This window comes from Corvus moneduloides, chromosome 2, assembly GCF_009650955.1.
Source record: "Corvus moneduloides isolate bCorMon1 chromosome 2, bCorMon1.pri, whole genome shotgun sequence".
Lineage (NCBI taxonomy): Eukaryota > Metazoa > Chordata > Aves > Passeriformes > Corvidae > Corvus > Corvus moneduloides.
In genome coordinates, this window is record NC_045477.1 from 103576083 (window position 1) to 103588158 (window position 12076).

General features: G+C 36.1%; 1 protein-coding gene across 3 annotated transcripts in view; it reads left to right on the top strand.

Moving 5' to 3' along the window:
* The window catches only part of WWC3 (WWC family member 3), a 100498-nt gene that overhangs the window by 35823 nt on the left and 52599 nt on the right, over positions 1–12076 (top strand). For all 3 annotated transcript variants that reach the window (XM_032100619.1, XM_032100620.1, XM_032100621.1), the window contains exons 2-4: positions 2165–2274; positions 6976–7179; positions 10247–10323. In XM_032100619.1, coding sequence (XP_031956510.1) covers positions 2259–2274; positions 6976–7179; positions 10247–10323 — 297 coding nt within the window. In that variant the 5' untranslated portion in view covers positions 2165–2258. The remainder of the gene's footprint in view (positions 1–2164; positions 2275–6975; positions 7180–10246; positions 10324–12076) is intronic.

Consider the following 12076-nt stretch of genomic DNA (forward strand, 5'->3'; position numbering starts at 1 on the left):
AACAGGCAAGCAAGTCTCATAACTCATTCCAAAGAAAATCCTGTCTATAGTGTGGTAATTTAGGAACTGATGTCTAGACTACTTTGAGAAATTGTAAACATGATGTCTTCAGAACAAGACCATGGGAGTTTAAGAAAAAACACCACACGTTGTATGTTTAATATTTGACTGAATTCCAGGGAGATCAGGAGTAGTTTGGCAATATCTGGTCTGCCTGACTGCTAGATGAATTAGTGAGAGTGCATATGTCAGTTACTAGTAACATCTTTCTTGAATACAGCATCTTTAGATTTGCACGATTACATGATGTAAACTACATATTTGTCAGTAATGGAAAATCTTTAAATAGTGGTGCACAAGTTTACATACATCTTCATCTTATTAAATTGTTTGTAAGTGTTGGAGAATCCACCAAATAGGATCAAGCTATTATTTGACCTGAATAGCTTGATCTTTCTACTGTTGTGCAGAGCTGTTGAAACATTACATTGAAACTAGTAAGGGTATTTTTTTTTTATTCTACTACAGTTCATTTTGAACACTAATCTCAAGAATACTAAAATAGTTTCAGGAGGAAGGTAAATGCGGGTTTTCTGTTGGCTGTGTGCAAAGTTTTTTGCTGTTTGTTGGGGGTTGAATGGTGCAAGGATATTTTTTTTTTTTATTCTACTACAGTTCATTTTGAACACTAATCTCAAGAATACTAAAATAGTTTCAGGAGGCAGGTAAATGTGGTTTTTCTGTTTGCCGTGTGCAAAGTTTTTTGCTGTTTGTTGGGGGTTGAATGGTGTGCTTACTGCACCATTGGACTAGCTAGAATGTAGCTGTAGTAGTATTTCCATGATTTGAAGTCTTTACCATTGGATTGTCTGCTTGGTTTTATTTTGGGGTGGGAAAGGACTTCCAAGTTCAAAGACAGACATACTTTAGTTCAGACAAAGCTACTGTTTTATACAGGTGTTATCAGATGAAGTGAATTATGAATCCTAATGATCTCTCCATTCCTTATTGTATTTGTAAGCATAGTCCAAATCTGGTGTCAGAAAACCTTAATTGGGTATTATAACATACAAACGGAATTTAAACAAACAGTATTATGCTATAGATTATGCTCAATTTAAGTCAGTCCCTAAATTACAGTATGTATTTTATGTTTGCAAAGTTGTCATTGTTCTAGGTATTATAAATGCTGCAACAAATATGTGAGGAAGGTATTGTGTCTATATCCCATGTATAATTGAAATTACTTTATTAGTAGCTTTTCAGTAATTTAACTTTGTGACAGCTTTTAGAGGAAAACGTTATCCTAGGGGTTAAGTAAAGATTAAAATGAATATTCGGGTAATAGACATGATTAGACTGAGTGTAAGGGCTTTTATATTTATATAATTTATTCTTTCTAGTTTTTTATATACCTTGCTGTTCTAGAGCAGTGTTGGTTTAGAGTCTTTCTGTATAATATGGAACCCAGTCCTTTCAATGTTCCTGTCAACACTGACATGGCTGTTTCAGTTTTCTATTACCCACTGATCTATCTTTGCATAGCAAGGGTTGTGATATGTTAAGCTGCTAGATAGTAATGCTGTTACTTATTAATTACTATTTCTGCTCTAATTGCTTCAGAATTTTTCAGAGACATTTGTTTGTCTCTCTTCTTTTTGAGGGAGAGGAAGTAATTTGGATATGTCTGGACCAAGAGAGTATCATTAATATTTGGAAATGTATAATTGAAAAGAGGAAGTCTGTTATATAGTGCTGTCTTGAATTCTAAGTTATTTTTTTAAAGACAAGCAATTTGTCACCCAAAATAAGTTAAAACCTATGAAGCTTCTAGTAGTTTCAGCAGTGGTGTACACCAGCTTCACATTTGTGTTCTTTGCAGTATGGGAGAAGAACTGGCAGGACTGCATGCCATTATAATTAAATTGTTATACATAGAAACCAGAGGGGAGAAGCTTGTCTTACCTGCTTGGGGAGTATCTGTCAGCATATTTAAATGAAAATTTATTTTGAAACTGTATGTTTGTAATTATCAGCACATTCCTAAGTAGTGTAACTAGTTTTTGATCACCTGGCAAAGGTATCTTCAAAATATGTAATAACATTCATTGCATTGTAAACTCTGCACCTTTTGTATTTATTTGTGTTGTTTTTATTTTTACAGGATTACAAAGCCATTGACGTTTGCTGACTGTGTTGGTGATGAGCTTCCTTTAGGATGGGAAACTGTTTACGATCAACAGATTGGAGTTTATTATATGGACCACATAAATCGTGAGTAGATGTATGCTTGTTTTGAGGAAGCTGGGGTTAACTCTAGGCATTAGCTTTGCTTCCAATACCATTGATAACACCTCATGCTACAGTGAGAAAATGTATGCAAGTAATTTCTCGCAGAATATGCTTCCTTATCTTTCATATGGGGGCATAATTGTAAAACATTCAATTTGTAAAGAATTTTACAACCTATGATTGAGTTATAGTGTATACAAATATTTTGGTTTGCTTGGTCATACTGTGAAGTATTAGTAATTTTGTTTCTGCTTTTTGTCATATGTCAGAAATATTTTTGTTTTACACTCTTATATTTCCTATTTTTCCAGTCATGTATAGTTCACTCTTCTTTATTGAAAACCATAGTGCATTCTGAGAGAAATGTGCTGATTTTTAATCAGAAGCATTATGAAATACAGTACTTTCATTCTTGCTTAAGCAGTGCATGTTTTATGCTTTAATACAGTACAAAATGCTGTCAAAAAGATAACAGATATCCCTTTTGGAAACTAATTTTGAATGCTTGCTCTTTTGGACTGTTGCTGAGCTTTGTATCATCACTGTGGCACATTTGCCAGTTCTACTTTTAAAAAAATGTCTTATCTTTATAGCTTTGTACTGCTGCTGCTATTACTGTTGTGCTATCATTAAGCCTCTTATCGCCATTGAGTGAATGCTTTCAGTATTGTGGGAATTGGCAGTTGGTGGGGGCTAAGAAAAGAAAAAAGTAGTTATATGGGCTATCACAGCAATGGTAAATAGTATAATCTGAAAAACCAACCTCAATACTATCTACTTGAAATCTAGTCAATTAAAAAATGAAAGTGTAGAAATAATTTTGGGCTTCCAGCTGTCACTGGAATTACTTGTGTGTTGTGGTTTCACAATTACTTGCTTTAAAAAACCCAAACAACAGAATAATAAATGTTCCCATGGTATTGTTTGACCTACACAGGTACTTATTTGTTGTGAAATGTAACAAAGATCATTAACTAAATGATAAACTTTAAACAGCTTTTAATACATTAATCACAATGATAGACAAAATATTCAAAGGCAGTAAGTACAGACCGTTAGGTAATTCTTACAATAACTCTGTTTAAAAAAAGTATTAGTTTAAGGATTGCTGTCATGGTAACTTCAGTAATGTTGAAATTTAATAAAAAGTGAGGATTACATTGGAGTACAGTAATGGAGTGCACTTGCACCAAAGTATGTGTGTGAATGCATATATTTAAAAAAAAAAAAAAAGAGGATATTGCCAACTCTTTTAAATTTTTTTTTTTAAATTTGCAGGTGGTTTTAAGAGTCCCTACAGAAAAGGAGTAGAACATGAGCTCCTACTGCAGTGCTGTGACTTAAAAAAGCTACTGATAGGCCTCTGTGATAGGAATAGCAACCATCATCACACGCAAAAAAAAAAGGCTCCCTTTGCTTTTTGAATTGTGTTATTAGCAGCTTTACCACAGACTTCAAGTTTGAACTTACAGAAGGGATATTAATCATTGTAGGCATGTCAGATCTGGCTTGCGTTTTTTTCTGTGCAATTGAGAGCAAAAATTATACAAGAGAGTTTTTGCAAAGAGCAGTTGAGTTCCCAAATGATCAGTGGGTAGACAGAAAGAAAAGATGAATATTAATAGGTCTGGAAAAGTAAAGCTAATCATATTAGATATGAAATAAAGTTAATGTATGAACAGAGGGATAGAAGCTTCATGGGGACAGTGCTGAACTGAATAAAAGGAATCATTCAGCAATTAACAAGGTTGCAAAATTAGTCTCTTTCATGATAACTAATTACTTGCAGCCCACAGATATTATCCTAAGTGGTAATTCAACCATCACAGTAAAATGGGTTTGTCACCCTTAGGCTAATACAGTGCTTTCAAATACCAGCAAGATTTATAGTAAGAGGGAAGACAGAGTTGATGATATAGCTGGATAATTATTATTCAAAAATTAGTAGGATACTTGATCCAGTTTTTAAACTGTGGACAACAAAGGTACCAATCAAGACTGCATTAACTTCCTTTGTAGAAGTGAGAACTAATGAGTAGACAATCATGTGCATTGTGAAATGGTGTCAGGCAAGTGGCAGAGATGGTGTAGGAGCTGAAGAAATGTTTTTCTGAAATGAGTATGTCTAAACCACTTGGAATGGCAGCTTCAGGAGAAAACATTTGGACTGCCTTTTGTGGCTGACTGGGTTAAATCCTTTATGCAACAGAGAAGTTCTGTGTTAATTGACAAAACAGTTAGAAGTGCTTCGGTGTCAAGAAATACTGCGAGAAAATGCAAGGGATAATTCAAAGAGAGTATTTCTACGCTTACGCTTACCAGGGACCTCTCATGCTTTGTGCACTCTCTCAAGCTTTTTGCCCTTGCACCTTCTAAAAGAAAACAGCAATACATCTGATTTTTTTTCTAAGTCTTTTGCTATGTTTGTTTACCTAGGAAGCAAGAAAAAGATTTCTAGGCAATAGCTTTCCATTTATATAAAAAAAAAAAAAACAAACCAGGAACAGAAGAATCTTCTGTAAATCTCAATGGTGCTTCCAACCCTGATCTCCATCTTGTTCTGTAAATTCAGTACTTTGTTGACACCCTTACTAAGCTGCTCTTGGCTGTTGTCCAACCATTGCTTAAAAACCTTGGCGGTTGCCAGCCACAGAATTCCTTTCCCTCCTCCTCAGAGTCTTGGGAGCCTTTGAAGTCTCCTCTAGGCAGTTGGGCATTCCCCAGTGAGGGAATAATATATTCTCTGCATTTGTCTGGGACTGTTCTTGAGTTACTATAGTGTTTTTTTAATTGGTTGTACAGAAATGAAGGAAGTTAATTTTATCATACAATGTAGCTTTAGTCTTGTTATGTGGCAAACTTGTTTAGGAATCCAGGGGAAAGATCCATAAACCTGAAAAAATGTAACTACTGCACAAAAGAAATTTTCTACCTCAGACGAGTGCTGCTGGCATTTCAGGAGGCTTGTGAAATTCTAATTCTGTCACAGATGCAGGCCGTGAAGTATAGGACTTCAGAAGCTTAATGTGTAATAGAACGTAACATCTTAGCCTGGGCTGTTTATTGAGATTAGGACTGATAATTTCCCATTCAAAGAGAAAAACTGGATCCTAGTAAGCCTATCTGTTTTATAAATATTTACTTCATAGTATTTATTATTTATATTTATTTCATAGTTTCTTTTGGGGATTTGCAGCTTTAGGAATATTAAAATTTGCACAGATTTTAGGGGTACTTATGGACAGATGAGGTAGCAGTGGAAATTGAAATGCCCTCGGTGAAGGGTGGTCAGTAGTCAGAACTCTGTTTCCTTCTGCTTGCCCTCCATGTAGAGGAGGATTTATGGCAACTCAGCAAGCCAAAGCACATCCTGTCCTTGGCTGAGGAGATAGTTTGGGGTCATGGGAGCCAGAAGGGAATCAAAGGGGTCTCTGGGAAGCGGGGAGAAATTGCAGAACTGTTGGCACTATCTTTATGCTGTTTCAATGTTAGGAGTTGCAGAGAGAGAAAAGGTACAGCTGTTAAGAGAAAAAGTTATTTAGGAACCTAATCTGCAAATCTGTTGGAAGCACTGCTCTTTGATGAGCTTTCTGTTTTTTGTTTATATACTTTTCAGATGGCTCTCAAATGGTAGAGCTGCTAGCATGACCTTGACACCATTAGAGTTCTTAATCTGTTGGGTTCAATCTTCTACAGTTTTGTATTTCATCACTGGCACCAATATACTGAATTACGTACTCAGGATTAATGCAAAACATAACTGTCTTTCATCTCTTGTGAGAATCCAAGTTTGGAAAAATTGCTAGGTGCTTACCTCCTGACTGTGCTGCAGGTTTTGCCACTCCTTTGAACACTGACATTGTGTCTGTAGCAGCTTCTTACTGGTAGTGCTTTGATCATCAGAAATTAACACTACACTTAAACACAAGGCTTTACATGGACATCCTCAAATAAAACATACTTGTTGACTCACAAAACCCCCTCAAATGAACCAATAATATTTGAGGATTTTAAGGTGTGTCATCCTTAAATGCCTTTGCAACTGCAAAGAGATTGTTTTGCAGTAATAACTCTAAAAATCAATAGATATGGGAAACTTGGTTTTGGTTTGTGTTTAAATAAAAACTGTTCTGAACCCTGGCAAGGAAAAACATCAGACCACTGTTTCTTAAGACAAAAAAAAGAGAAGTGATTTAAATGCTTTATGGATTTGAGACAAAGATGCTGACTGCTCTGTTGAATTGCCTTATTCTTCTTAACTATGCAGCGGTAGCCTCATACAACTTGCCATACAACTTGCGAAGTTGTATGTAGTATCTTAAGGTAGTTCCAGCTATCTATGGACTCATGGGTTAAGCATTGAGATATCTTTCACATTTCCTTGTGGTTCTGGGTTTTTAGGTAGTTCTTGGAATTTTCATGTTGGCTGCGAGGGAAGGTTAGAGCCAAAATACTGTTTTCTTTGGGTTTGCACTTCTTTGTAAAGAAAAGAATAACATTTAAATGCCTTTTGTATTTGAAAAGGCTTTTCCTGTTCTTTCACTCTGCATCCTTCCTTCTTCTCATCCTAGCTGTAGTGTCAGGTGTGCTGGTTGAGAATGAATATTAACAAAAATAATTTGGACTCAGTAGCACAAAATGTCATATAATTTTATCTTAATGCTTTTACTTTTTTCTCCTTAGAGCTCACACAAATTGAGGACCCAAGGGAACAATGGAGAAGGGAGCAAGAACGCATGCTAAAGGAATATTTAATAGTTGCCCAGGAAGCACTCAATGCCAAGAAGGAGATTTACCAAATAAAGCAGCAGCGTTTTGAACTAGCCCAAGAAGAATATCAACAATTGCACAAAATGTGTGAGGATGACAGCCGTTCCTATGCCAGCTGTGAGTTTACTATCTTTTCTTGATTTTACCCACCTGCCCTCACAAGATGTGGTGTAAGAAATAGTGTGAAGTATTTCCATCACCTGATGAGTGAAGGTCCTGACTACAGCAGTGAGGTGCTATCTGTTGACTTTGCAGTTCAATATCTTCCATTTCCTGTTAGGTTTATTACAACTGAGATTTAACATTTAATAGGGATAAATGTTAACATTAAAAAGGGATGTAACATTAAGCAGGCATATATCCCAGCTAGCATTTCTACCCATCTTGGAGCCAGCTGTAGTGATGCTTCTTCCAAGGCAACAAAGACAGGGCTGAATGTTGCTGAATCAGCAACCTACCTACTCTCCTAAACTAAGAGATTGTTTTCCACTTAACATGGTAGGGAGCCATCACCTTTGGGGAAACCTTCTGTGGATCCATAGTCTGTTTAGTTAATTCATAATGAGTTAAGGACAAGCTGTTGTGTTCAAGAGTACCTCTGACCATGAGCTAGGAAACTGTATTTCATTAGTTCATCTCCTCCTTGAGTGCCAGCCAGTGATCCTGATGTTGGTGATACAGAGCTTTGATTTCCTGCTCTTTTCATTCTTCAGATGTCTCTGGTAGCTTGGAGTAGATAAAACACTTTTCCTGAATTCTGAAGATGTTGCTCCACTGTCATGGGTGTTGGTTGGTGCAGTAAGAAAAGGTGTCTTTGTCAAAGAATCATCCAGTCTAGTTAGAGAAGTGTATCAAATGAATATACTCAACAGCCATGTGGAAATGTAGTGGAGTTTTACTGTGCTGATGGCTTTTCAATGGCTGTAGAGTCATTGTTTTAACTGCAGGTTTGCTGTTAAATGCCAAGGTTTTAATAAGAATGAGAAGCTCTGCTTTAGCCTTTTCTGCAAATGTTTGAGAAACCTGACTGTGGAAGGGGGCTTAGAGCAGGTGTCTGGATAGAAGTGTTTAGCTACTGATTCAGTGGTATTATTAATCCAGGGTAATTCATACATATCCCAAAATCCTGAATAAAAGTTGTTTTCTAGAGCTGAGGTGTCCCAGATGGTTTGGACCAAGTATTCTGTAACTGTTGAACTGGGATTCTCATGTTTTTGTTTAGTGTATATATATGTATTCTGTGATTCAGTTTGTGACATAACCGAACAGTTGTGACTAGTCTTATTTCCCCCTCTTACATTCAAGTTTCTGAAGAAGTAGCAAGATATTTTCCTATTAGGAAAGCATTTTTTTAAAAGAAACTGTTGTTTAAAGTGTGTTTAACTTCTAATAAAGACTTGGAATAGAGTAAAAGATAGTGTCATCAGTATTTTTTGAGATTGTAAAATCTAAATAGACATTTATTACAATACTGTTCCAGGAGCTTGGGCTTTTTGTTCTTTTAAAATTTGTAATAGTTCTGTGGGATATTTTGTTGAATTATTTCATGTGATACAGAAAGAAAGTTTCTTGAAGATGAAAATATACTAGAAAAATATAATCTTTTACATATTTTTGAAGCTCTTAGAAAAACATGTTGTTTGAAACAGCAACAAAATATGACTGAAAATGACAAAATTGTAGGTTATCTGTAATGAAAGCAAATGCTAAGTCAATTTACTTATGTTTCTCAATCTTCTGATGGTTTGGGGTCTTGTAGGTATATCTGGAGTTAATAATGACAATCTGTAAGAGCAATTAAATAAAACCATTTACTTATTTTGAGGTGGAAAATATTTTCATTTTCTACAGATGTGTTAATATATTTTATATTGTTTTAAAGTCATATGCATCTGTTTTGAGAAAATGGGATGGGCTGATCAGTCAGGTTTTTTTTTTTTAAACATCCCTTTGGGAATTAATCATGTTGTCAACTCAAGATTACCCAAAGCTTCTTCTCCACTTGTTTTTCTTAATTTACACCTCCACTCCACTGTGGGATGCTTGCTTCTTCTTTTATTGTACAGAAATATTAGACTTCTAATTCAAGTGCAATTACATGACCAAAGTTGGATGCTTTTATTGCGAATATCTTTGCCTCCACCACCACTTGTTTGAAGTTGTTGCATTAAAAGAAGTAAAACTTCATTGAGTGTTTTCCTCCACTTTGCTTGTGGGTGCTGCCATTGACTCAGTGTCGTGTGCTTATGAGTGGGAGGTGGTGTGAGCTCAGTGGTTGTGGGTTGGCAGGGAGGTGCCCATGCAGCAGTTTTGTGACTCAGTTGTGGTCAGCACTGTTTTTACAAAAAAAAAAAATCCATAGAAAATCCTGGATTTAGAGAATTAGTCTGGGCATGACTACTCATTTTGGCAAGTTTCTGCACGCTTGATATCACCTTGGCATTGCAGTATTCTTTCAAGAGTTGAAAGACTCAGTGCAGCCCCAGACACGGATATGGGTTTCAGTGCAGCAGCCTTCAGCTTTGGAAAAGGATGGAAGGTCTGACAGCACAACCCCATCCATTCACATACCAGGCATTTTTCAGAGTGGCTCACTCTGTAAATCATGGTTGCTCTTGCCCAGTCTATCCTCTAGGACCTTTACTTCATCTGTGTAGGCTTTAGCTTGTAATGGCACAGCTTGAAATCATTGCCTGCCTGCAGATACCCTGTGTTAAGAGCTCACTTGCCAGGGCTGATTTGTAAGTCAGTTCCCTACACTGTTGCTTTAAGAGGCAACTTCTCTCCCTAGCTGATATAGTTTTGTTCTGACAATAATTTTTTTTTACCTTTAGTTTCTATCATACTGTTAATTCAGCGTACCTAGGAAACAACTAGCAACTAGTTAATATTACATTAATTGCTTGCATCAGTAGATGCTGCCATCCTATCATAGAAGCTAGTTGCTTTTAGGAAATATGCGGTGCTGCTAATATGCAATTTTTGGTGGTGTTCAGGACAAAAAAAAAAGTTTCAGGTGGGACGAATGGAAATCTTCAGTTGTACTTCAGCACAGAGGATTATTTTAGACTCTGGTGACTTGTAGGAAAGAACTAATACAGCGGTTTATTAAATAGTGCCACATCTTAACAATTGTGTTAAAGAAGGGGGGGAAAAAGTAAAATACTGTTTTCCATTTGTTTAGCATTCTCTGGATTTTCAGCTAATACCAAGTATGACCCATATCAGATTAAAGCAGAAATAGCCAGCCGTCGTGACAGAGTGAGTAATCTTTTTTCATTTTGTAAAAATATGAATTAGCATGGGGAAGGGAGGGAGGGTCTGTTTTACTTTAGCATTTACACTGAATGTTGCATTTGTTTATAGAAATACAGTATTAAAAAGTGTTTTTTTATTCTAATCTGTTGCCGTATTAGAACGGCTCTATATTAACTGCATTTCGGTGACTTGTGAAGTGATGCTTTTTCCATGTTACAAGTGCAAACATTTTTGTCACAAATGTTGGAGGCAAGCTCAGCCAGGCTTTCAGAAATTGCTTTCTCTCTATGAACTGCCACATGTAGTAATTGCTCTGCAGCCAGATTCTTTCAGTTCTGAAACTGAAAGAATCTGAAACTTTCAGATTCTTTCCACTGTCTTCATACTATTTACCCACTTTCAGTGAGGTTCCGCTGAACTGTAAATTTAGCCACTTATTTGGAAATCTCTTCACAATTCAGTAGACCTATTCACCAAATAGAATTTTTCAGCTGATTGGCCAGAGTTCCTTTATGAGGAGAGGGATGTTCAAGTATTCTGACAATGATAGGCAGTTCTGTAACAAAAATGTTCCATATTTATATATTTTTAAAAAAACTAGACTAATGGTTTTGATACTATTTTTGTTGAAGCAAGAATAGTTGAGTTCTTGAATTTCTCACACAATGCTTTAGCACAGAGAAGAAGTCTGCATGTTGTTTTCAAGCAAATTGATTATAAGCAATTATAAAAAGCAGTTTATAATATGACACTCTAGAGCTGGTTAAAAAACTGTACATTTCTTTTTCTTAATGGATAAAATGGAATTTAGCATTCTAGGCACTCAGCTCACAAAATAAATAAAAAATACTTATCCTTGCAGGATAGTGTTCAGTTTTTGTTGTAGTGACCACTTTTCACATGAGTGCCTCTGAAAATAAATCCTGTTTACCACCCTTCAAAGGCATTTATTCTATCTGTATATATTTATTACATGCTGACTAGTGTTTGCCTGATTTACATACTCTAAATGTCAGCATATTCTGAATAAGAAAATAAGCCTTATTTATTTAAATAATATTTAAAGAAAATAAACGAGGATTTCACTTATGACTATTTTCCTCTCTTCCTCCATCTTAAAACAAAATGACCTACTACATGCGTAGGATAATATGTTCAAGTGACTGTGTGCATAGGCATTGAATTGTTTCAGGAAATAGAGTGAAATAGGCACTATAAAGTTTCTGTGTACATGATATTAGTGATGCATTTTTTCATTTTACTTTTGGTGAGTGTTAAAGTTCCATCACATTAAAGGAGCTGGTGAGGGTATAGGAGTGTTTAGGAGCTGGTGCCATGAATTTTGAGGAAATGGAGAGAGCCATGCAGGATGGTGGGACTCTTGACAGTCCTAGTTTGCATCTTGGTACTGCTGCAAAGCTCCTTGCTCTTGGAATAGAACTGAAGAAAAATTAATTTTTTTACTCTCTTTTTTTAAAAATTTGTTTTGTAATGATTTTGTCATTTATTGATGTACATTTGAAAATCAAGAGCACTCTGTGTAAATTCTAGAAAATATTCTCAGTGTGGTCGCTTAAGAAGAGAGAGCTTTTTTCTTCCATCCCTGCCCCTCTTTGGGCTCTCAGTTCAGTCTTAGCCTCACTACCACACACTGAAACACCCCTATTACCCCCCGTTTATCTGCAGTCCCTTGCATTCTCCTCCTCTGTTGCCTTCAGTTATCTGTCAGCTTTGGGGGGAAGAAGCTCTCTTTTCA